Raw genomic sequence first — 27,088 nt, 5'->3', positions numbered from 1 at the left:
CTCAACTCCGACAATCAATCCACAGATAAAAGGGTAAAATGAGTTTGTTTCTAGTAATCTCTCCTCCTTCAGGCTTCTTCTTCTTTGGACTTTATATGGTGGTTGGCAACCAACTTTAAGGTGCATTCCCACCACCAACTGGACTGAAGTGTGGACCTCTGTTCATCTTTCAATCACCCATGTGGGTATATGCTCCTAAAAACCAATCAGGAGATGGGAGAGGCGGGACTTGCAGCGTGTCAAACGTCAAAATAGAACCAAGTTCTACTTTAGCGCTTGGCTTTACAGACCCTCGCGAGCAGTGTTGGTGCAATGATTGAATAACATGTATGTGTACATTTATTTTGCAGCGCTTGCTCACGCGATGGGGGCGGTGTGGTCAGCATGTAAGCCATAAAAGTGTGTGTGTATCCGTTCGTTCGTCTGTCCGTCTGTCAGGAAAGGGAGCTGGCCAGGCTGGAGCAGCTGGTGGAGGAACAGCCACGTGGCAGCCAGGGCCCAGGGGAGGAGGAGAGGCAGGCCCATGTGGAGAGGGATGTGCTCAGGTACCAGGATCAGCGCACACAGCTCAGACTGGAGCTCAGAGAGCTCCGGAGAGCCTTAAGCCAACTTCGCCGCCGCAGGTACGGTAACCCTCAGCTCTCACAGTCCAGCAGGGTTAAGGTAAATTCGAATTGAAGTCAGTCAATTCAGGAAGTGATTTGAATAAAAAAGTCCAAAATTTGAATAACTTTCTACATAAATAACTTCTCCTTTTAAGCTTATTGAGAAGTAATTGAAAAGAAATACACTTTTTTCAATTATTGGATTAGAATTTTTGTTCACTTCCTGAATTGACTGACTTCAATTTGAATTGACCCCAACCCTGCAGTCCAGTACATCATATTTTTTGGGAGACTAAAAGACCAACTTGGGGACATCTTGCTCAGGTATGTGTGTGTCTCCTCAGGGAGATGCTGGAGGGCCGAGGGGGGTCAGAGGTTGTGGAGGTGTCCCTGCGGCACCACGGGGCTCTGCTGGATGAAGTAGGCTGTTTGGAGAAGACCCTGCTCCGCCGCAGGGCTGAACTCAGGGAGGCAGACCGACTGCTGCTGGAGGCTCAGAGCAGCTTGAAGGACACAAGGACCAAGGTCACATATATTGACATATATCACATATATAATGTTATTAGGAAGTGTATATTCGACCGGAAGAAGAAAACGTACGCTTAGGCATAGGGGTCGAAATAAATAACTTAATGTTAGCATACCGCCGTCCACCACCATTCATTTTCTGCCAGTCGAATATACACTGCCATATTCTTATTACCTCTTGGGTGGCAGAATGTAGCGAGGGGGGTACATTTACGGGTGGCCATAAATAGCCCCCTTCATTTAAGGGGGAGGGGGGTGCAGTAGTTGGTTATCAGCAGCTTGATAGTCTGCCCTTCTGGTTTAAAATATTATAGTTGAATTACTGACCGTCTTACATTTGAAGACTTTGTTGCTGGTGAATGGTGATATTTGTCTGTAGTACCATCTCTTGTATCATTAGCCAGTAGTGTTGTAACAGACTGTTTCATGTGACCCTGTGTAGACCAAAGCGACTCTCCAGCAGCAAACTGAGGCCCGGAAGCGGCTCGCCGACACAGAGCAGGAGCTGGAGGAGCTGGAACTCCGCACTCGGGACAGCGCCTCTTTGCTGGTGGAGGCCAAACAGCATCTCAGGGATCTGCAGGAGGATCTCCAGGAGCTGAGGAGACGCAAGGAAGAGCAGGGAGACACTCTACAGAGGGTGGAGGAGGTGGTGGCTGCCCGCGACCTGGTGTTCCAAGAGGTCAACAAGAAGGTGAAACGAGCCAGTGAGCGACTGGAGGCCCTCCGGAGCCAGCTTCAGGAGACCCAGAGCAAGGAGGTCGCACTGCTGGAAACCTGCAAACAGTCTGAGAGCACCCTCGCCCAACGCAGGAGCGAGCTAGAGCAACTCAACATTCAGGTATTGCAATGACATTCTTAATTTTTCTGTCACAATGTCAAGTCAAATTTTATTTAAAGGGGTCACAACACACTTAGCCTCAATGAGAATCGGGAAGCCTGGTGAAGTCTATGGCCAAAATGAGCTAAAATGGGGTGGAGAACCGGTGTAAATAAGTGACACCTCGCAACACATCAAACTAATCAAATGCCTTTCTTGGGTTCAGCTTAACATGCAGCACTCCTTCAACTGGCATTTCAGGGAGGGTCACTAGGGGCACTTGCCGGTAACCACGTTAGCCTCATTTAAATGCACACCGATATTCATAGCCGGTTCGATAGTCACAGACCTGTTTGTATCAATAATGTGCCAATGACCAATTAGTAGTTCAAATTACTTTGTATGTAACTGTGTGTGTGTGTATGTAGGTGCTGCGTGGGGATGTAGAGGCGCTCTATGTCCAGAAGGGTGAGCTGGAGGCCCAGCTGACTGAGAGGAGGGCCAGCGTGGCTGCACTCAAACAGCAGGGAGGTCAGGAAGAGGAGATCCTACAAAGTGTCCACTTACAGATCAACAAGCACAAAGCAGGTAACCAGCCCTAGCACGAGTCACACACAGCTAACTCACCTAGTTTTCACCTAGATTGACACGGTCAGAGGGTTTTGCTCAAGGCCCAGACCCTAAATAGCCTGGTCCAAGATCTGTTTGTGCTCTTGCTAACTCCATTGCTCATTGTCAAGCCAAACATGTTTGCATGGCAATAAGTGACAAGGAGTTGGCTTGATGGCACAAACAAACTGGCACTCAGGCTACGCCCAAAAGCCTAATGATAGCAAGGTACAGACATCCCAATAACTATATGAACAGTATAGAAGAGTAAAAGTATGTCAATATTATTATTAGTGCAAATCTGCCACGTGTGGTTACAGCGGGAAAGCGAGTGCAGCCCAAGAATCAGAAAGTGTGGACATGGCATAAGACCATGAACCATGAGGTTACTCTGCACTTCAATGCTTATGTATTACTACATAGTAGTAACCTTATAGAGTTGTGCAGTTTGATGACTGTGTGTCATTGTGTGTGTTTGTGCTTGCACATGTGTGTGTGTGTGCCTGGCTGTGTGCATATGTGTATGTGCAGAGCTGAAGCACGTTCTGGAGATGTTGCAGATGACGGGCCAGGAGCTGCAGGCGGTGAAGCTGCAGCATGACCAGCGCCTGGACCAGCTGGAGAGGAGTCAGGAGAGCCTGCAGCAGGTCAGAGGTCACTCGTAACGCTGACTGGATCTCAAATGGCACCTTATTGAGGGCTGTGACAGTTTGAATAGTAAAAATGATTTGGTGCACATTTTCCTCCACTCTTGACTGCATGTGCTGCCATAGAAATAGAATGGGCATCCTCATTCAAGTCAATTATGGTATAATGGGTGGACTGGCAGCCATTGTGAGTGTACCCAAAGGAGCAAAGCAGGAAGTAAAAGCAGGAAGTGCACCCATCAATACAGTGCAATCGGAAAGTATTCAGACCCCTTCCCTTTTTCCACATGTTGGTACGTTACAGCTTTATTCTAAAATGGATAAATACTTTTTTCACTCATCGATCTACACACAATACCCCATAATGACAAAAAAACTGAATTACCTTATGTACATAAGTTTTTCTATGAGACTTGAACCCTTTGCTATGAGACTCGAAATTTAGCTCAGGTACATCCTGTTTCCATTGATCATCCTTGAGATGTTTCTACAACTTGATTGGAGTCCACCTGTGGTAAATTTAATTGATTGGACATGATTTGGAAAGGCACATACCTGTCCCACAGTTGAGAGTGCATGTCAGAGTAAAAACCAAGCCATGAGGTCCAAGACAGGATTGTGTCGAGACACAGATCTGGGGAAGGGTACCAAAAGATTTCTTCAGCATTGAAGGTCCCCAAGAACACAGTGGCCTCCATCATTCTTAAATGGAAGAAATTTAGAACCACCAAGACCCTTTCTAGAGCTGGCCGCCCGGCCAAACTGAGCAATCGGGGGAGAAGGGCCTTGGTCAGGGAGGTGACCAAGAACCCATTGGTCACTCTGACAGAGCTCCAGAGTTCCTCTGTGGAGATGGGAGATATATAATGGCGCAGGAGGAGATGTTTGCCGTTTTATGGGCTCCTAACCAATTGTGCTATTTTGTGTTTTTTTGCGTTTTTTTACTTATTTTGTACATAATGTTTCGGCCACCGTTTCTTATGACTGAAAAGAGCTTCTGGCTATCAGAACAGTGATTACTCACCTCGAACTGGACAAAGACTTTTTTACTTTAACGAGTCGGACGCAAAGGATTTACTCCAGATACCAGACCATAGCCAAATCCCCGTCATTCGCATGAAGAGAAGACGCCGATACAGGGGACGCAGGTCCGGGTGCCTTTGTTAGAATTCTTCGATGAGTAGGTAATCCGTAGCTGTCTATTTACCACCAAAAATCTATGCTGGCACTAAGACCGCACTCAATGAGCTGTATAAAGACATAAGCAAACAAGAAAATGCAAGAAACAAACAAAAAAATCAGGGGCGGTGCTCCTAGTGGCGGGGGACTTTAATGCATTTCTACCAGCATGTTACATGTGCAACCAGTGGGAAAAAAAACTCTAGACCACCTTTACTCCACACACAGAGAGGCATAGATAGCTCTCTCTCGCCCTCCATTTGGCAAATCTGACCATAATTCTTTCCTCCTGCTTACAAGCAAAAACTAAAGCAGGAAGTACCAGTGACTCATTCAATACGGAAGTGGTCAGATGACGCAGATGCTAAGCTACAGGACTGTTTGCTAGCACAGACTGGAATATGTTCCGAGATTCCTCCAATGGCATTGAGGACTATACCACATCAGTCACCGGCTTCATCAATAAGTGCATCAATGATGTTGTCCCCACAGTGACCGTACGTACACGCCATGGTTCACAGACAACATCCAGAGTGAGCTAAAGGGTAGAGCTGCTGCTTTCAAGGAGCGGGACTCTAACCCAGACACTTAAAAGAAATCCCGCTATGCCCTCAGACGAACCATCAAACATACAAAGGGTAAATACAGGACTAAGATTGAGTCCTACTACACCGGCTCTGATGCTTGTCGGATATGGCAGGGCTTGCAAACTATTACGGACTACAAAGGGAAGCCCAGCCGCGAGATGACCAGTGACACCAGCCTTCCAGACGAGCTAAACAACTTCTATGCGCGCTTCAAGGCAAGCAACACTGAAACATGCATGAGAGCACCAGCTGTTCCGGACGACTGTGTGACCACGCTCGCCATAGCCGATGTGAGTAAGACCTTTAAACAGGTCAACATTCACAAGGCCGCAGGACCAGACGGATTACAGATTGAGTCTGTAATACCTACATGTTTCAAGCAGACCACCATAGTCCATGTGCCCAAGAACACCAAGGTAACCTGCCTAAATGACTACCGACCCGTAGCACTCACGTCTGCATCCATGAAGTGCTTAGAAAAGCTGGTCATGGCTCACATCAACACCATCATCCCAGAAACCCTAGACCCACTCCAATTTGCATACCAACCCAACATATCCACAGATGAAACTGCCCTTTCCCACCTGGACAAAAGGAACACCTACGTGAGAATGCTTGCTGTTCATTGACAACAGCTCAGCGTTCAACTCCATATTTTCCTCAAAGCTCATCACTAAGCTAAGGACCCTGGGATTAAACACCTCCCTCAACACGGGGGGTCCTTCAGGGGTGCATGCTCAGTCCCCACCAGTACTCCCTGTTCACCCATGACTGCGTGGCCAAGCACGACTCCAACACCATCATTAATTTGCTGACAACAGCACTGTGGTAGGCCTGATCACCGACAACGATGAGACTATAAGGAGGAGGTCAGAGACCTGGCAGTGTGGTGCCAGGACAACAACCTCTCCGTCAACGTGATCAAGACAAACAAGATGATCGTGGACTACAGGAAAAGGAGGGACGAGCCCACCCTCATTGTCATCGACGAAGCTGTAGTGGAGCAGGTTGAGAGCTTCAAGTTCCTTGGTGTACACATCACCAACAATTTATCATTGTCCAAACACACCAAGACGGTCGTGAAGAGGACACGACAACACCTTTTCCCCCTCAGGAGACTGAAAAGATTTGGCATGGGTCTTCAGATCCTCAAAACGTTCTACAGCTGCACCATCGAGAGCTTCCTGACTGGTTGCATCACCGCCTGGTATGGCAACAGCTCGGTCTCCGACCGCAAGGCGCTAGAGGGTAGTGTGTATGGTCCAGTACATCACCAGGGCCAAGCTTCCTGCCATCCAGGACCTCTATTCCAGGCGGTGACAGAGGAAGGCCATAAAAATTGGCAAAGACTCCAGCCATCCTAGTCATAGACTGTTCTCTCTTATACCGCACGGCAAGCAGTACCGCAGCACCAAATGTACACTACCGTTGAAAAGTTTGGGATCACTTAGAAATGTCCTTATTTTACATGAAAACATACATGAAATGAGTTGCAAAAGAATAGGAAATATAGTCAATATGCTGACATGGTTATATATAATGATTAAAACATTTTGGGGAAATAATAACTGTGTCCTTCAAACTTTGCTTTTGTCAAAGAATCCTCCATTTGCAGCAATTACAGCCTTGCAGACCTTTTGGCATTCCAGTTGTCAATTTGTTGAGGTGATCTGAAGAGATTTCACCCCATGCTTCCTGAAGCATCTCTCACAAGTTGGATTGGCTTGATGGGCACTTCTTACGGTCAAGCTGCTCCCACAACAGCTCAATAGGGTTGAGATCCAGTGACTGTGCTGGCCACTCCATTATAGACAGAATACCAGCTGACTGCTTCTTCCCTAAATAGTTATTGCATAGTTTGGAGCTGCTTTGGGTCATTGTCCTGTTGTAGGAGGATGGCGTTGCAAAATGGAGTGATGGCCTTCCTTCTTCAAGATCCCTTTTACCCTGTACAAATCTCCCACTTTACCACCTCCAAAGCAACCCCAGACCATCACATTGCCTCCACCATGCTTGACAGATGGCGTCAAGCACTGCTCCAGCATCTTTTCATTTTTCTGCATCTCACGAATGTTCTTCTTTGTGATCCAAACACCTCAAACTTAAATTCCTCTGTCAATAACACTTTTTTCCAATCTTCCTCTGTCCAGTGTCTGTGTTCTTTTGCCCATCTTAATCTTTTATTTTTATTGGCCAGTCTGAGATATGGCTTTTTCTTTGCAACTCTGCCTAGAAGGCCAGCATCCTGGAGTCGCCTCTTCACTGTTGACGTTGAGACTGGTGTTTTGCGGGTACTATTTAATGAAGCTGCCAGTTGAGGACTTGTGAGGCATCCGTTTCTCAAACTAGACACTCTTATGTACTTATGTCTTCTTGCTCAGTTATGCACCGGGGCCTCCCACTCCTCTTTCTATTCTGTTTAGAGCCAGTTTGCGCTGTTCTGTGAAGGGAGTAGTACACAGCGTTGTAGGAGATCTTTAGTTTCTTGGCAATTTCTCACACGGAATAGCCTTCATTTCTCAGAACAAGAATAGACTGATGAGTTCCAGAAGAAAGTTCTTTGTTTCTGGCCATTTTCTATGTATATATTCCATTTAAGATCAGCTGTATCAAATTCATTTATAAAGCCCTTCTTACATCAGCTGATATCTCAAAGTGCTGTACAGAAACCCAGCCTAAAACCCCAAACAGCAAGCAATGCAGGTGTAGAAGCACGGTGGCTAGGAAAAACTTCCTAGAAAGGCCAGAACCTAGGAAGAAACCTAGAGAGGAACCAGGCTATGGCCAGCTCATTTACAACATTAACAATGTCTACACTGTATTTTGGATCAATTTGATGTTATTTTAATGGACAAAAAATGTGCTTTTCTTTCAAAAACAAGGACATTTCTGAGTGACCCCAAACTGTTGAACGGTAGTGTAGGTCCAAAATGCATCTTAACATCTTCTACCCCCAAGCCATAAGACTGTTGAACAGCTAATCAAATGGTTACCCGGACTATTTGTATTGACCCCCCCAGTCTTTTTTTTTTTTACGCTGCTGTTATTATTTTTTACTTTTGTTTATTTCGTAAATAACAGGGCTACCTGTTGTATTCGGAGCATGTGACAAAATAACATTTGATTTGATTTGAGTACCTTCCAGAAGGACAACCATCTCTGCAGCACTCAACCAATCAGGCCTTTATGGTAGTGGCCAGACAGAAGCCACTCATCAGTAAAAGGCACACGACAGCCCGCTTGGAGTTTGCCAAAAAGCACCTAAAGGACTAGACTATAGGAAACATGATTCTCTGGTCTGATGAAACCAAGAATGAACTCTTCGGCCTAAATGTCAAGCGTCGTGTATGGAGGAAACCGGGCACCATCCCTACGGTGAAGCATGGTGGTAGCAGCATCATGCTGTGGGTATGTTTTTCAGCGGACGGGACTGGGTGACTAGTCAGGATCGAGGGAAGATGAAAGGAGGAAAGTACAGAGAGATCATTGATGAAAACCTGCTCCAGAGCGCTCAGGACCTCAGAATGGGGTGAAGATTCACCTTCCAATAGGACAATGACCCTGAGCACACAGCCAAGACAACGCAGGAGTGGCTTTGGGATAAGTCTCAATGTCCTCAAACCCGATCGAACATCTCTGGAGAGACCTGAAAATAGCTGTGCAGCGACGCTCCCTGTCAAACGTGATAGAGCTTGAGAGTATCTGCAGAGAAGAATGGGAAAAACTCCCCAAATACAGGTGTGCCAAGCTTGTAGCGTCATACCCAAGAAGACTCGAGATTATAATCACTGCCATAGGTGCTTCAACAATGTACTGGGTGAAGGGTCTGAATACTTTTGTAAATGTGATATTTCCGTTTTTAATTTTTTATGAATTTGCAAACATTTCTAAAAACCTGTTTTTGCTTTGTCATCATGGGGTATTGATGAGGGGGAACAAACTATTTGATACATTTTAGAATACGGCTGTAACAAAATGTGGAAAAGGTCAACGGGTCTGAATACTTTCCGAATACACTGTATGTGCTGTGATTTGTTGATTCACATGGACTGAGATTACCAAAATGTTATATTATTATCCGTATTTAGTGCGCTACGTTTGACCAGGGCTCATAGGGCTCTTGTCCGAAATAGTGCCATTTAATGTGTACACAGACAAGTGGGTGTTTACACTTTTTTTTTTTTTTTTTTTTTTTGTGTATTTTATGTCTCTCTGTGTGTTCCCCCAGGTGCGCGTGGAGCTGCAGGCGCTGCAGCAGGAGGCATCACGCCAGAAGTCTGAGGGCGAGCTCCAGAGGAGGCTGGCGGAGCAGGACCGGATGGAGCTAAAAGAGGAGGCGCAGGGAGTCCGGGAGCAGGCGGAGGAGGCCGCCAGGGAGAGGAACAGGCTGGAGGAGCAATGCCGGAACCTGGAGGCCAGACGGACACACGCCGACCGGTGCTTGGAGGCGGCGGAGGACGGGGCGCGGGGGGCTGAGGCTGAGCTGAACAGGCTGCATGCAGAGCTGGGCCAGCTGAGACAGGAGCAGAGACAGGCTCACACACACAGGTATGAATCACTCACAAACTGCACTTTTTCTATTATTGTATTTATTGTCTTTAATTTTCTAGAAGATATGTCCTTTGTCTATGCTTGATGATATGTTTTAATGTATGCACACGAGCCGGAAGCAAAATCTCTCCACGGGGATAATAAAGTCATTATTTTATCTTATCTCATCTTATCCTTCAGGCAGAAGATGGAACGAGACACGGCAGCCACTCAGCAACAGCTATACCGGGAGTCTGAGATCTTCAGTGGTCGGAAGGAGCAGGTGGAAGAGCAAAAACGACAATTAGAGATGCTGGAGGAGGAGGTGCGAGTGTTGGTCATGGTCCGGGACAGTGTCGTGCGGGAGGAGCAGGAGGCGAGGAAGCAGCTGGAGGAGGATGAACGGAGAGCTGAGCAGCTGGAGCACAGGCTGATGGAGCTGCACACTGACCTGGCTGAGAGGCAGACTCAACTACAAGTAACATGACAGGGCAAGATTTAGACACCATACACTGTTGCCAATAAGTCGTAGTCTGAAATAGCACCCTTTTCCCTGTATAGTGCATTACTTTGGTCAAAAACTGCACTTTTTTAGGCGCAGCCATAGTGAAATAGGCCTATACAATTTGCATATACTCCAGAATGTTATGAAGAGTGATCAGATGAATTGCAATTAATTGCAAAGTCTCTCTTTGCCATGCAAATGAACCGAATCCCCCAAAAATATTTCCACTGCATTTCAGCCCTGCCACAAAAGGACCAGCTGACATCATGTCAGTGATTCTCTCGTTAACACAGGTGTGAGTGTTGACAAGGCTGGAGATCACTCTGTCATGCTGATTGAGTTTGAATAACAGACTGGAAGCTTCAAAAGGAGGGTGGTGCTTGGAATCATTGTTCTTCCTCTGTCAACCATGGTTACCTGTAAGGAAACACGTGCCGTCATCATTGGTTTGCACAAAAAGGGCTTCACAGGCAAGGATATTGCTGCCAGTAAGATTGCACCTAAATCAACCATTTATCGGATCATCAAGAACTTCAAGGAGAGCGGTTCAATTGTTGTGAAGAAGGCTTCAGGGCGACCAAGAAAGTCCAGCAAGCGCCAGGACCGTCTCCTAAAGTTAATTCAGCTGCGGGATCGGGGCATCACCAATACAGAGCTTGCTCAGGAATGGCAGCAGGCAGGTGTGAGTACATCTGCACGAACAGTGAGGCGAAGACTTTTGGAGGATGGCCAGGTGTCAAGAAGAGCAGCAAAGAAGCCACTTCTCTCCAGGAAAAACATCAGGGACAGACTGATATTCTGCAAAGGGTACAGGGATTGGACTGCTGAGGACGTCATTTTCTCTGATGAATCCCCTTTCCGATTGTTTGGGGCTTCCGGAAAAAAGCTTGTCCGGAGAAGACAAGGTGAGCGCTATCATCAGTCCTGTGTAGTGCCAACAGTAAAGCATCCTGAGACCATTCATGTGTGGGGTTGCTTCTCAGCCAAGGGAGTGGGCTCACTCACAATTTMSCCTAAGAACACAGCCATGAATAAAGAATGGTAACAACACATCCTCCGAGAGCAACTTCTCCCAACCATCCAGGAGCAGTTTGGTGACAAACAATTCCTTTTCCAGCATGATGGAGCACCTTGCCATAAGGCAAAAGTGATAACTAAGTGGCTCGGGGAACAAAACATCGATATTTTGGGTCCATGGCCAGGAAACTCCCCAGACCTTAATCCCATTGAGAACTTGTGGTCAATCCTCAAGAGACAGGTGGACAAACAAAAACCTACAAATTCTGACAAACTCCAAGCATTGATTATTCAAGAATGGGCTGCCATCAGTCAGGATGTGGCCCAGAAGTTAATTGACAGCATGCCAGGGCAGATTGCAGAGGTCTAGAAAAAGAAGGGTCAACACTGCAAATATTTACTCTTTTTATCAACTTCATGTAATTGTCAATAAAAGCCTTTGACACTTGTGAAATGCTTGTAATTATACTTCAGTATTCCATAGTAACATCTGACAAAAATATCTAAAGACACTGAAGCAGCTAACTTTGTGGAAATTAATATTTGTAATTCTCAAAACTTTTTGCCACAACTGTATACTCAATGGCTCCATAGCTGTATTGGTTCACAACGTTTCAAACCTAAAACTGCTGCTTAAGTGCAATGGAGGAAGCAGTCATTTCTGTGTGTGTGTGTAGTGTGCGCGGGAGCTGCAATGTGAGGCCAAAGAGCGTGAGGAGAGGCAGAGGCTCCAGGAACTGCAGGCCCAGAGCCAGGTTGAGGAGAGCTCTCTGGCCCAGCACACACTCAGACTGGAGCAGGTCAACACTGCAGTGGCCGACATGGAGGACAGGAACCGGCGAGTAGTGACCAGGGACCACAAGCAGTGTGCCGTCCTGCAAGAGCACGTGCCTCTGCTTGGTAAGCGAAAAATAACTTGTACTACTTACAGTTGAAGTCAGAAGTTTACATACACTTAGGTTGGAGTCATTAAAACACATTTTTCAACCACACCACACGTTTCTTGTTAACAAACTATAGTTTTGGAAAGTCGGTTAGGACATCTACTTTGTGCATGACACAGTCATTTTTCCAACAATTGTTTACAGACAGATTATTTCACTTATAATTCACTGTATCACAATTCCAGTGGGTCAGAAGTTTACATACACTAAGTTGACTGTGCCTTTAAACAGCTTGTGAAATTCCAGAAAATGATGTCATGGCTTTAGAAGCTTCTGATAGGCTAATTGACATAACTTGAGTCAATTGGAGAGGTGTACCTGTGGATTTATTTCAAGGCCTACCATCAAACTCAGTGCCTCTTTGCTTGACATCATGTAAAAATCAAAAGAAATCAGCCAAGATGTCAGAAAAAAAATTGTAGACCTCCACAAGTCTGGTTCATCCTTGGGAGCAATTTCCAAACGCCTGAAGGTACCACGTTCATCTGTACAAACAATAGTACGCAAGTATAAACACCATGGGACCACACAGCCGTCATACCGCTCAGGAAGGAGACGCGTTCTGTCTCCTAGAGATGAGCGTACTTTGGTGCAAAAAGTGCAAATCAATGCCAGAACAACAGCAAAGGACCTTGTGAGGATGCTGAAGGAAACTGGTACAAAAGTATCTATAACCACAGTTAAACAAGTCCTATATCAACATAACCTGAAAGGCCACTCCGCAAGGAAGAAGCCACTGCTCCAAAACCGCCATAAAAAAAGCCAGACTACGGTTTGCAACTGCACATGGGGACAAAGCTAGTACTTTTTGGAGAAATGTCCTCTGGTCTGATGAAACAAAAATACAACTGTTTGGCTAAAATGACCATTGTTATGTTTGGAGGAAAAAGGGGGAGGCTTGCAAGCCGAAGAACACCATCCCATCCGTGAAGCACGGGGGTGGCAGCATCAAGTTGTGGGGGGGTGCTTTGCTGCAGGAGGGACTGGTGTACTTCACAAAATAGATGGTATCATGATGAATGAAAATGATGTGGACATATTGAAGCAACATCTCAAGACATCAGTCAGGAAGTTAAAGCTTGGGCGCAATTGAGTCTTCCAAATGGACAATGACCCCACGCATACTTCCAAAGTTTTGGCAAAATGGCTTAAGGACAACAAAGTCAAGGTATTGGGGTGGCCATCACCTCAATCCTATAGAAAATGTGTGGGCAGAACTGAAAAAGCGTTTGCGAGCAATGAGGCAAACCTGTCTCAGTTACACCAGCTGAGTCAGGATGAATTTGCCAAAATCCACCCAACTTATTGTGGAAGGCTACCCAAAACATTTGACCCAAGTTAAACAATTTAAAGCAATGCTACAAAATACTTGTCACGCCCTGACCATAGATAGCTTTTATTCTCTATGTTGGTTAGGTCGGGATGTGGGAATTATATTTCTATGTTGGCCTAGTATGGTTCCCAATCAGAGGCAGCTGTTTATCGTTGTCTCTGATTGGGGATCATATTTAGGTAGCCATTAACCCATTGTGCTTTGTGGGATCTTGTCTATGTATAGTTGCCTGTGAGCATTATTCTAGCTTTACGTTTCGTTTGTTCGTTTTGTTTGAAGTTTTTCTATTCCAAAATAAAGGATGGAAACATACCACGCTGCATCTTGGTCTACTCCTTATGACGAACATGACAATACTAATAGAGTGTATGTAAACTTATGACCCACTGGGAATGTGATGAAAGAAATAAAAGCTGAAATAAATACTTCTCTCTACTATTATTCTGACATTTCACATTCTAAAAATGAAGTGGTGATCCTAACTGACCTAAGACAGGGCATTTTTACTCAGATCAAATGTCAGGAATTGTGAAAAACTGAGTTAGAATGTATTTGTCTAAGGTGTATGTAAACTTCCTATTAGACTTAGACTCCTTATTTGCTCGCTATCGCTGTACTCTCGCTCTCAACCAGGGTTAAAATAATATTAGTTTTCTTTCAAATACTTTGATTGAGCTTACCTGGCACCATGGAACCAATGGTATAGTCCCCAAAGTACAAAGCCTGCCCATCTGACGCCACACGCAGGCTCAATCAAATGCTCCAAAGAGTTTGAAAGACATACAGTACCAGTCAAAAGTTTTAGAACACGTACTCATTCTAGGGTTTTTCTTTATTATTACTATTTTAGTGAAGACATCAAAAGTATTAAATAACATATGGAATCATGTAGTAACCAAAAAAGTGTTAAACAAATCAAAATATATTATATATTTTTTAGATTCTTTAAAGTAGCTACCCTTTCCCTTGATGACAGCTTTGCATTCTCTTGGCATTCTCTCAACCATGCATTTAAATTAACAGGTGTGCCTTGTTAAAAGTTAATTTGTGGAATTTATTTTCTTCTTAATGCGTTTGAACCAATCAGTTGTGTTGTGACAAGGTAGGGGTGGTATACAGAAGATAGCCATATTTGGTCAAATTCCATATTATGGCAAAAACAGCTCAAATAAGCAAAGAGAAATGACAGTCCATCATTACTTTTAGACATGAAGGTCAGTCAATGAGTAAAAGTGCAGTCGCAAAAACCATCAAGGGCTATGATGAAACTGGCTCTAATGAGGACCCAGAATTACCTCTGCTGCAGAGGATAAGTTCATTAGAGTTAACTTAGACTTGGAGTTAACACTTATTTTAACTTAATATAATACATCAATAAAATCAATTTAGCCTCAAATAAATAATGAAACATGTTCAATTTGGTTTAAATAATGCAAAAACAAAGTGTTGGAGAAGAAAGTAAAAGTGCAATATGTGCCATGTAAGAAAGCTAACGTTTAAGTTCCTTGCTCAGAACATGAGAACATATGAAAGCTGGTGGTTCCTTTTAACATGAGTCTTCAATATTCCCAGGTAAGACGTTTTAGGTTGTAGTTATTATAGGAATTATAGGACTATTTCTCTCTATACGATTTGTATTTCATATACCTTTGACTATTGGATGTTCTTATAGGCACTTTAGTATTTCCAGTGTAACAGTATAGCTTCCATCCCTCTCCTCGCTTGCTACCTCTGGGCTCGAACCAGGAACACATCGACAACAGCCACCCTCGAAGCAGTGTTACCCATGCAGAGCAAGGGGAACAAGTACTCCAAGTCTCAGAGCGAGTGACGTTTGAAACGCTATTAGCGTGCACCCCGCTAACTAGCTAGCCATTTCACATCGGTTACACCAGCCTAATCTCGGGAGTTGATAGGCTTGAAGTCATAAACAGCGCAATGCTTGAAGCATTGCGAAGAGCTGCTGGCAAAACGCACGAAAGTGCTGTTTGAATGAATGCTTACGAGCCTGCTGGTGCCTACCATCGCTCAGTCAGACTGCTCTATCAAATCATAGACTTAATTATAACATAATAACACACAGAAATACGACCTTAGGTCATTAATATGGTCGAATCCGGAAACTATCATCTCGAAAACAAAACATTATTATTTTAGTGAAATACGGAACCGTTCCGTATTTTATCTAACGGGTGGCATCCATAAGTCTAAATATTCCTGTTACATTGCACAACCTTCAATGTTATGTCATAAATTACGTAAAATTCTGGCAAATTAGTTCGCAATGAGCCAGGCGGCCCAAACTGTTGCATATACTCTGACTCTGCGTGCAATGAACGCAAGAAGTGACACAATTTCACCTGGTTAATATTGCCTGCTAACCTGGATTTCTTTCAGCTAAATATGCAGGTTTAAAAATATATACTTCTGTGTATTGATTTTAAGAAAGGCATTGATGTTTATGGTTAGGTACACGTTGGAGCAACGAGTCTTTTTTCGCGAATGCGCCGGCATCAATTATATGCAACACAGGACACGCTACATAAACTAGTAATATCATCAACCATGTGTAGTTATAACTAGTGATTATGATTGATTGATTGTTTTTTATAAGATAAGTTTAATGCTAGCTAGCAACTTACCCTGGCTTCTTACTGCATTCGCGTAACAGGCGGGCTCCTCGTGAGGCAGGTGGTTAGAGCGTTGGACTAGATAACCGTAAGGTTGCAAGATTGAATCCCTGAGCTGACAAGGTAAAAATCTGTTGTTCTGCCCCTGAACAAGGCAGTTAACCCACCGTTCCTAGGCCGTCATTGAAAATAAGAATGTGTTCTTAACTGACTTGCCTAGTTAAATAAAGGTGTTAAAAAATAAATAAAAATTATTATTCGGCGTAAATCGGCGTGCAAAATTACCGATTTCCGATTGTTATGAAACTTGAAATCGGCCCTAATTAATCGGCCAATCCGATTAATCGGTCAACCTCTAATTGATACGCCATCCTATCTGGTTTGCGCTTAGTGGGACTATCATTTATTTTTTCAACAGGAACAATGACCCAACACACCTCCAGGCTGTGTAATGGCTATTTGATCAAGGAGAGTGATGGCGTGCTGCATCAGATGATCTGGCTTCAACAATTACCCGGCCTCAACCCAATTGAGATGGTTTGGGATGAGTTGGACCGCGGAGTGAAGGAAAGCAGCCAACAAGTGCTCAGCATATGTCTGAACTTCTTCAAGACTGCTGGAAAAGCATTCCTCATGAAGCTGGTTGAGAGAATGCCATGAGTGTGCAAAGCTGTCAAGGCAAAGGGTGGCTACTTTGAAGAATTTGTTTAACACTTTTTTTTTTGCTTAATACATAATTCCATATGTGTTATTTCATCATTTGGATGTCTTCACTATTATTCTACAATGTAGAAAATAGTAAAAATACAGAAAAACCCTTGAATGAGTAGGTGCGTCCAAACTTTTGACTGGTACTGTATTTGAAAGAAAGCAAATACTCTTTGAACTCAGGTCTGATCTCAATACACTTTATCTTTCATCATCGTTCCTATCACCAATCTTCACTGCAGTGTTTGCTGGTTTTTTGCCTGCCTGGTTTGTCCATCCACACCTGAAGCAGTTTGTTACCTGACTGTGTGTGTGTGTGTGTGTGTGTGTGTGTGTGTGTGTGTGTGTGTGTGTGTGTGTGTGTGTGTGTGTGTGTGTGAATGTGATCCCAGGGCAGGAGCTGTGTGAGAGGGAGGCCCAGCTGCAGGAGCAGGCTGAGGAGCTGCTTACGCTGCAGGAGGAGCTGGGGGCGTGTCGGGTGGAGGTGCAGTGTATGCAGGAGGAGAGGAGGACTGCCGAGAGCAGGCTGCAGGCCCAGAAGAGCTGCGAGCACGCCCACCAAGAGAAACTTAAGGAGACAGTGCAGGTGGGTCATAGGAATGGATGGATGGATAGATGATAGGGAGGGATATCTATGGATGGCTACTGGCTTTTCACTTAAACTTAGTGGATATCTACGTATTTTTCATTGCTGTACCATTTTAACAGGATGGTATCGTAGCGTCTGTCATCAGACTGGGTTGCGACGACTAAGGAGGAACTAATTTGGAACTCTGTTCCGGTGCACATTTTTTCATCAATGATCATTTGGAAAAATAACGATTTCGCAGGTGTTCGCATCTTTCTAATTTTCGGAAGGGGTGGGGACAGTTGGCCCATGTGTTGGCTGTGAGTTTCCGTTCAGGCGGTTGGAGACTTCGCTAGTCTCGTTAGTATCTTTTCTCCTACATCTTCCCCCAGAACCTAATCGAGCATCTGAAGCAATTTCAATTCTTCGTTTCCGAGATTAAGAAGAATGAAATGTGTCGCTCATAGTCTCTGTTGACATATTTAGGCAATCTGAGTGGCAAATTTGCAGGGTTTCGGAGAAAGTGATTGGTAACAGGATAAATAATAATAATATTAAACAATATAGCAGCATCATAAGTTGTGTGTGTGTGTGTGTGTGTGTGTGTGTGTGTGTGTGTGTGTGTGTGTGTGTGTGTGTGTGTGTGTGTGTGTGTGTGTGTGTGGCGCTAGAGACCTAGGTGGGGGTGGGCAGCTATTATCTAGCTGTTTAAAAGTCTCATTGCTTGGGGGTAGAAACTGTCTCGGAGCCTGTTGGTCCGAGACCTGATACTCTGGTACCGCCTACCGGAAGGAAGCAGAGAGAACAGTCTATAGAAGGGGTGGCCGGAGTTTTGGGAAATTTTTTGGGCCTTCCTCAGACACCGCTTGCTATGCATGTCCTGAATGGCTGGGAGCTGGCCATGGTAGATCAGGCTGCACAGGACAACAACCAGAAGGCCAGAGGCCTGCAGAAGGAGCTCAACACAGTGTCCAAGGAGATGATGGGCCTCAGAGACAATGTTCTGTACATCTCCACTACAGAGTTGGAGTTAGTTACAGAGTTAGACCTTCAAATGTAGACTGAGTGTACAAAACATTAGGAACACCTTCCTAATATTGATTTGCACCCCCTTTTGCCCTCAGAACAACCTCAATTCGTTGGGGCATGAGACTACAAGGTTTAGAAAGTGTTCCACAGGGATGCTGGCCCATGTTGACTCCAATGCTTCCCAAAGTTGTCAAGTTGGCTGGATATCCTTTGACTAGTGGACCATTCTTGATACACACTGGAAGCTGTTGAGCGTGAAAACCCAGCAGCAACATTGCAGTTCTTGACACACTCAAACCGATGCACCTGTTACCATACCCCATTCAAAGACACTTAAATATTTTGTCTTGCCCATGCACCCTCTGAAAGACACACATACACAATCCATGTCTCAATTGTCTCAAGGCTTAAAAATCCTTCTTAAACTTGTCTTCTCCCCTTCATCTACACTGATTGAAGTGGATTTAACAGGTGACATCAATAAGAGATCATCGCTTTCACATGGATTCACGTGGTATTCACACCCCTTGACTTTTTCCACATTTTATTGTCTTACAAGGTGGGATTCAAATGGATTCAGACTGTCACCGATCTACACAAAATACTCTAATGCCAAAGTGGAAGAAAAATGCTGACATTTGTAAAACATTTATGAAAAATAACAGTAATATACAGTACATAACTATTCAACCTCCTGAGTCATGTCAGAATCACCTTTGGCAGCGATTACAGCTGTGAGTCTTTCTGGGTAATTATCTAAGAGCTTTGCACACCTGGATTGTACAACTCTGTCAAGTTTGTTGTTGATTATTGCTAGACAGCCATTTTCAAGTCTTGCCATGGAATTTCAGGCCTATTTAAGTCAAAAATGTAACTCGAACATTCAGTGTCGTCTTGGTAAGCAATATATACTATATTATACTATATATTTGGCCTTGTGTTTTAGGTTATTGTCTTGCTGAAAGGTGAATTTGTCTCCAAGTGTCTGTTGGAAAGCAGACTGAACCAGGTTTTCCTCTAGGTTTTTTCCTGTGCACAGCTCTATTATGCTTCTTTGCCATATTTTTTGCAGTTTTTCTTTAGTTCCTTATTGCAAACAGGATGCGTGTTTTGGAATATTTGTATCCTGTACATGCCTCCTTCTTTTCACTCTTTCATTTAGATTAATATTGTGGAGTAACTACAATGTTGTTGATCCATCCTCAGTTTTCTCCTATCACAGCCATTAAAGTAAGAAACTGTTTTTAAGTCACCATTGGCCTCATGGTGAAATCCCTGAGCGGTTTCCTTCCTCTCCGGCAACTGAGTTAAGAAGGACGCCTGTATCTTTGTAGTGTGTGGGTTTATTGATACACCGTCCAAAGTGTAATTAACTTCACCATGCTCAAAGGGATATTCAATGGCTGCTTTTTTTATCCTTCTTTGTGAGGCATTGGAAAACCTCTCTGGTCTTTGGTTGAATCTGCTTTTGAAATACACTGCTCGGCTGAGGGACCCTACAGAGAATTGTATGTGTGGGGTACAGAGATGTGAGGTAGTCATTCAAAAATCATGTTAAACTATTATTGCACACAGAGTGAGTCAATGCAACTTATTATATGACTTGTTAAACTAATTTTAGGCTTGCCATAACAAACTTTGACATTATGGGATATTGTTTGTAGGCCAGTGACACAAAATTTAATCTGTTTTAAATTCAGACTAACACAAGAAAATTTGGAAAAAGTCAATGGGTGTGAATACTTTCTGAAGGCAATGTTATGGAAAGAGTAGATGTACCTAATGTTTTGTACACTCAGTGTATATCTCCCAACCTGTCTGATGGGTCACGTCATTGAGAAAATCAAGGAACTGGAGTGTTTTTTTGTTTGTTTTTAAAATGCAGAATTCAAAAGATTGGCCAGCTGGCTCTGACTGGTTCTGGAGCTGGATTTGTCATAAGCATTGATTTAGGGAAAACTTCATCACCGATAGAAACCACTGGCCTATATTTGACCATCTATTGTCATCTCCAAAAGAGTCTTCCATAAATTGCGGCCGCAAATCCGCCATCAAAATATTTAGAAAGAATCACTGTGCAACCTTTGGTAGGTGGGCTGCTGACAGGCTTCGGCTGTGGCAAAGCCAAGTCAGCCCATGCACTTGGTTTCTCACAGGGGAAGTGAAATGATAGGCTACAATGACTTTGCTCATGATCATGCATGCCGCAAATGGCATGTAACTTTAATTTCCTTATTTTCTTTCGCGGGTGCCTTTTCATTATCTGGGTAGACACTTCTAGCTAACGTTACACCAAACAAAGCAATGGAGATTTGCACATAGTGGGCAGTTCAGATTTGTCACTTCAAACCCAAATATATCATACTTTTACTAAAACGATGACTTATTGACTTAAATTGTTGCACATCATAGGTAAGCTATAGCCATCGTCTTTCAGCTCGAAAAAGTAGATTACTGTTTTGGGCATTTAAACTACACTCAAAAGCTATCTTTTTAATATTTTGTTCATTAGTCCACTGTTAATACAATAAAGAAAATCATGCATATCAGCAGTCAAGTTTTCAAGATGGAGCACTTTCAGTACAGAGTATGAAGTTGCATTCTGTTATGTAATCTGTTGTGTCCCTCAGCTGCGCAGTCAAGAGGAGGGGGGCGAGAGCCGTCTGAGGGAGATCAAGGAAGCCATGCGTTGGCTGAAGACTGACGTCAAGGCAGAGCTGAACAGTGGGATGGTAGAGCTGCCCCTCGCCCCTGACCAAGATTCCTCCTCCTCAGACACTGACGACCACAAAGAGAACTACCCCCTCTACTCAACCCCAGCCGTGCCTAGGCCAGCCTGCAATCCTACTGTAATGCCTCAGCTTTGCTACCTTTACATCTCTCCCTGTCATATCTAGTTTGTGCTGCACACACAAGTCTGTTAGCCTGGTTGCCAGTCTATTTCTGCTCTCTTGCCAACACCTTATGGAATTGTTTAGCTTGACAATGACAAAGGCAAGAGCACAAACATATCTGAGACCAGGCTTCAAGTCTGTGTGTACAAAGCTTTTTTGAGCAATGCCCAAGATTTGTGTCTGTGGTTAACTTTTGGTATTTGAGTTTAACATACTTACATTTTCATCATACCTCATGTGAAATACCTTGTAACAAAGATTACTGCAGAACCGCTGTTCTACCATCACTAGCAGGCAGAGGTCTTGCCTGTGTTCCTTAGATTGATGGAGTGTACAGTACAGTGTAGGAATTCCTCTGAAGCGATGACAGGTCTGTGTTTCTCTGCATCTGTCTTCAGGATGAGCAGTGGAGGGGAGAGGTGCTAAGAGAGAGACTTCGACAGCAGGAGGACCTCCTGAAGGTACGACTACCCCAACTTGTCTTTACATTCTAGTATGCTTCATCTCATGTTGTGGGGAAAGTAGTAGTAAAAATACACTTTCTCTAGTCCTTGGCCTACATCCTAATCTGACTTTGGTGCAGGTCATGTTGTTTTTCACATTACCGTCTCTGGTAAACACACACTACATAAAATAAAATGTATTTTGTCACATGACCAGGATACAGAAGGTGTAAACCCTACAGTGAAATGGTTACTTGCATAGTGGAGTATTTTGTTTAGACCCATAATCCCAGCCCATACTACCATGCACCATGCATTAATCTGCAGGAAGCTAAAGCTAACCAACTTGGTTCAATGTTAGCTAGCTAGCTAACATTAGGCTATAACTAGCAATGCAAATGTATTTCTGAGATGCGATTAATATTAATACACAGCTCATACACTTAACGTTAGCTAGCGAGCCAGCCAGCTAATGTTGCCTGCTAGCTAACAGTACGCTTTAACTTGCAGTGAAAACGACTTTCTGACAAAATTTGAAATGTATAATATCTGAAAATGTAGCTAGACTCTTACCCATATTCATGGATGAACGCTTCTCCCTCTCTGTCATGGATGCCATGGTTTCCCTTAGTTTGAAGATGTAATCCGGAGACAGGGGTTTTATACAACAGCCTTCTGTGTTCTCTTTTCGACTCCCATCGCATTTGCAATCATACTCTGCTTCCACTGGGCATTTTTACGGATTTCAAAACTCGGTCAACTTCTTCCGCGACAACAATACTATTGAGCGCCGTTTCTTCCCCATCACTGTCATCAGAAGACTCTACAATGTTTCGTTCAATATAAAAAAAAATCTAAATGTCTGATTCATTTTTATAGTCAGAGCGCGTCAGCGTGGCGCACGATCCCCCTTCAGAAAGTAGTCCATCACAACTTTTTCCCACTGATCTTTGTCGATAGCGCCTGTTAAATTCAGGGCAGCATTGCTGAGAGCAGTAGCCACACTTTTGCAGTTATTCATGATATCTTTAAAAAGATCCACAGTAGAAAGGATTATCTACACATACTGAGCAGCTCATGTTATCGAGAGAAGCAGCAGAGGGAGCAGCCCCCTATCCACATCGACGGGACAGTAGTGGAGAAGGTGGAACGTTTTAAGTTCCTCGGCATACACATCACGGACAAACTGAAATGGTCCACCCACACAGACAGCGTGGTGAAGAAGGCGCAGCAGCGCCTCTTCAACCTCAGGAGGCTGAAGAAATTTGGCTTGTCACCAAAAACACTCACAAACTTTTACAGATGCACAATCGAGAGCATCCTGTCGGGCTGTATCACCGCCTGGTACGGCAAATGCTCCGCACACAACCATAAGGCTCTCCAGAGGGTAGTGAGGTCTGCACAACGCATCACCGGGGGCAAACTACCTGCCCTTCAGGACACCTACACCACCTGATGTCACAAGAAGGCCAAAAAGATCATCAAGGACAACAACCACCCGAGTCACTGCCTGTTCACCCCGCTATCATCCAGAAGGCGAGGTCAGTACAGATGCATCAAAGCGGGGACCGAGAGACTGAAAAACGACTTCTATCTCAAGGCCATCAGACTGATAAACAGCCATCACAAACATTGAGTGGCTGCTGCCAACATACTGACTCATCTCTAGCCACTTTAATATTGAAAAAATGTATGTAATAAATGTATCACTAGCCACTTTAAACAATGCCACTTTATATAATGTTTACATACCCTACATTACTCATCTCATATGTATATACTGTACTCTATGCCATCTACTGCATCTTGCCTATGCCGTTCGGCCATCGCTCATTCATATATTTGTATGTACATATTCTCATTCATTCCTTTACACTTGTGTGTATAAGGTAGTTGTTGTGAAATTGTTAGGTTAGATTTCTTATTAGATATTACTGCATGGTCAGAACTAGAAGCACAAACATTTCGCTACACTCGCATTAACATCTGCTAACCATGTGTATGTGACAAATAAAATTTGATTTGAGCATGCTACATGGCAGACCAATCCGAACTCATCTCTCGCCATGTCCAGCCCATCCATTATCTAGGGTTAGGCCAATCATGGCTAGCGGGAAGGTTCCTGTTTTTTTTCCCCCATGGCTAAACCAACCAGGCTCATAATTTATTTTTACAGATGTCATACAAGTTTGTTATTAAGGCACATGAAAGTTCACATGTTCCAGATGGTGTTTCAGCCCAAAAACGCATTTTGATAAAAAATTAAAATGTCTTCGTGCAAATGCCTCTCCTGTGATGTAGTGACGTGTGACATACGCCTAGATTTCTGGGTCACAGATGGGCAGGGAAGGCCTATCTATGCCATTCTTCATTTGTTTCTGACTGTTCTGTTGTCCTCGCCAGTCTCAGCTGGGCAGACGCATGTGGTCTCAGGAAGAGTTTCTGAACCAGCGCAGGCAGCAGACCGAGGGGAGTCTACTGGGGCTGAGCAGACGAGTGGACAAGCTGGGCCAACTGCTCGGCAACTGCACCTCGGACTCCCTCTCTCTGAGCTCCTCTGAGACCCCACTTAAACAAGGCTCTGTAAGTGTGAGCAAAAAGGTAAGGAACCCTTGTCTAAGAGCACTTATAGCAGCTACATTCATCCATCAGTAAAAGGAATTTATGTGATTTGCCATGGTACTGTTTACTGTATGGTATACATTTATTTTAGAACCACCCTAATAGTTCATGTAGATTCATTGTATCCATAAACTACAAGTGGAAATCAGTTCTTAACAATACAGTCTCGGTCTTGATCTGTTTAGCCAGATGCTCCAGAGAAATGGCGTCTCCAGGAGAGTGCGCAGGCGGGGGTGTCCCACAAACCTGTGAGACTGGATCCTACACTACTTGAGAAGTAGCCAGGCCCCAGGCTGAGTCCAGGCCTCTGACAGCCTCCCAGCCTCGGTGTAGGGTGAAGTTGCCCCTAGATGCTGATCCTGGGTCATCTTTGCATTTCCCCACTAATGGTTGAGGTTAGGATTGGGGGAGGGAAGCTGATCCTAGATCACTACCTAGGGGAAACTTTACCTTAGAGCGTGAACAGTCATCCTGTCTGTTTGGTGTGGCATGCCTAAACATGACCCACCATCACAGCAATATTTACCCAGGGTGAAGAGGAACAGTCTCTCATCCATCCAAAGTGCACTTGGCCTGTCAGCAGGATCATCAAGCAAGATAAAAAAAAATATATATATATATTCATAACTATACAAGTATATATATATGTGTGTGGCTTAAGAAGTACTGTATCCTTAACATAGTTTCCACTACCTCAACTAGTTCGAGAAGTTTTTTGGGCAAATTCAATTACATTTTTGCCTATGAATATGCTTGTTTTTTGTATGACATATATTGGTATATTTTTTTACTTTTTAATATCAATGTCTCATTTATTTACAAGCTATCCAGTCACGGTAGCATTTAATTCCTAGCATCCGGCTAAAGCATGAAAATAAACTCTTTCAGTTTAGTCTCTTCATTTTTTGCAATGTCTATCTAATATACCTTTCATACCAATGTAGGAACTTGAGTGGACTAATAATTGTTGATAATTGGTGACTTAATTTATCTGCCTACTATATCAAATTAATAACATTGGCTGTGACAGAACTGAGGATGAGTCAACAACTTTGTAGTTACTCCACAATACTACCCTAATTGGAAGAATAAAAATATTCCAAAACATGCATCCTATTTGCAATAAGGCACTAAAGTAAAACTGCAAAGAATGTGGTTAAGTAATGAACTTTATGTCCTAAATGCAAAGTGTTATGTTTTGGGGCAAATCCAACACTACACATCACTGAGTACCACTCTTCATACTTTCAAGCATGGTGGTGGCTGCATCATGTTATGGATATGCTCGTCATTGGCAAGGACTAAGGAGTTTTTCCAGCATAAGAAGAAACAGAATAGAGCTAAGCACAGGCAAAATCCTAGAGGAAAACCTGGTTCAGTCTGCTTTCCAACAGACACTGGGAGACATTCACCTTTCAGCAGGATAACAACCTAAAACCAACACTGGAGTCACTTACAAAGACAACATTGAATGTTCCTGAGTGGCATTGTTACAGTTTTGACTTAAATCGGCTTAAATCTATGGTAAGACATGAAAATGGCTGTCTAGCAATGATCAACAACCAAATTGACAGAGCTTGAAGAATTTTAAGAATGTGAAAATATTGAACAATCTAGGTGTGTAAAGCTCTTAGAGACTTACCCAAAAAGACTCACAGCTGTCATCAATGCCAAAAGAGATTCTAACAAATTTTTGAAAGAAGAAAAACGCAAGATGGTGTGATCATCCAACGTGGATCAAAGAAGGTACTTTCTGAGATCATCCTACAGACGTTCATCCAAATCAGATATTTCGTTTCTTTACATTATCGGAAAAAGCATATTCTAATGCTTCTATAGCAAAAAAGAACATAGGCATAAAAATTAGGACACAAAAAAAATGTGGCTTGCTTCAGCTCTTTGAAAGTATTTTTTKGGTTATGGAAGTAGTTTAAAATGTTTTACATAAGTGAAGCGGTAAAATATATAGTCAAAGTTAAATATATAAAAAATATCTGTTCTGATTACTTTGATAGACTATCAAAGCTCACTCTCTCGTCTGTGCCTAGGCTAATTATTTGCTGCAGTTTATCCTCCATCACCAGAGTAACTCATCAAAACCCAACATAACATTACAATGTAACCCAACTCGGGTTCAGGCCTACCTTAGAAGTAAGCTATGTTAATAGACTAGTAACCTGCTGTGTTACAGTTCAGATTTAGTGAGAAGTGTGTGGCTGTGTGATGTCGGGGTGGTGTGTGTGTATTAACGATCTAATTTGCATGAAGTTGTATAAAAAGTTGTAATAATTACATCAATTGTTTCAAATTGTTAAACTCAGTTTTGCATGAAGATTTGTTAATATGACCACCCTACCTTGAGTTGATCTTAAATTACTGTAAATATGTATTTAGTACTGCCTCATTTGCATATTAAGTGCTTCATTTGCAAAATTTCACTTTTTTATTTTATTTGAATCGTGTGTTTTACATCAGCCCTGAAAATGTCATAACAGTAGGACCACCCTATCTTGAGATATTGGACAAAACGTGTTGAATTTTGTAATCCAGACAAATTATTTGGTACCATTATTGACTAGGGATTAACATTAACCTGTCCGTGAACTTTTTTTTAACATTTTCCGCTCATTTGAAATTAAGATATCGCAGCAATGGTAAATCATATCCTCATGAAATAAAGTGTTTTGTGTTCCTGAGAAGCTATAACTGGGAATACAAATTATAACACCAGAACCAAAGTAAAATTTTGTCCCCTAACACCCTACACTTAAACCACAATAATAACTAGATTATAATTTTCCATGAAGAAAAATGCTGTGACTTGCTTCAGCTCTTTTGAAAGTATTTTTGTGTCAGTGGAAGAAGTTTAAAATGTTTTACTTAAGTGAAG

The 27,088-nt window shown here is 43.3% G+C and overlaps 1 protein-coding gene across 5 annotated transcripts in view; it reads left to right on the top strand.

The window, feature by feature from the left end:
- The window catches only part of cntrl (centriolin), a 107,160-nt gene that overhangs the window by 78,307 nt on the left and 1,765 nt on the right, over positions 1-27,088 (top strand). For 4 of the 5 annotated variants that reach the window (XM_070447153.1, XM_070447152.1, XM_070447151.1 and 1 more), the window contains exons 22-34: positions 439-623; positions 950-1,130; positions 1,576-1,974; positions 2,382-2,541; positions 3,094-3,209; positions 9,204-9,523; positions 9,707-9,983; positions 11,705-11,927; positions 17,035-17,228; positions 20,870-21,088; positions 21,532-21,594; positions 23,980-24,177; positions 24,384-25,097. In XM_070447153.1, the coding sequence (XP_070303254.1) occupies positions 439-623; positions 950-1,130; positions 1,576-1,974; positions 2,382-2,541; positions 3,094-3,209; positions 9,204-9,523; positions 9,707-9,983; positions 11,705-11,927; positions 17,035-17,228; positions 20,870-21,088; positions 21,532-21,594; positions 23,980-24,177; positions 24,384-24,479 (2,631 nt within the window). In that variant the 3' untranslated portion in view covers positions 24,480-25,097. Of the gene's footprint in view, positions 1-438; positions 624-949; positions 1,131-1,575; positions 1,975-2,381; positions 2,542-3,093; positions 3,210-9,203; positions 9,524-9,706; positions 9,984-11,704; positions 11,928-17,034; positions 17,229-20,869; positions 21,089-21,531; positions 21,595-23,979; positions 24,178-24,383; positions 25,098-27,088 lie in introns of those variants that run through there. The other variant, XM_070447154.1, reaches the window with a different exon arrangement.

This window comes from Salvelinus sp. IW2-2015, linkage group LG15, assembly GCF_002910315.2.
Source record: "Salvelinus sp. IW2-2015 linkage group LG15, ASM291031v2, whole genome shotgun sequence".
Lineage (NCBI taxonomy): Eukaryota > Metazoa > Chordata > Actinopteri > Salmoniformes > Salmonidae > Salvelinus > Salvelinus sp. IW2-2015.
Note: the sequence above shows the minus strand (reverse complement) of the source record. Positions and strands in the feature narration are given on the sequence as shown.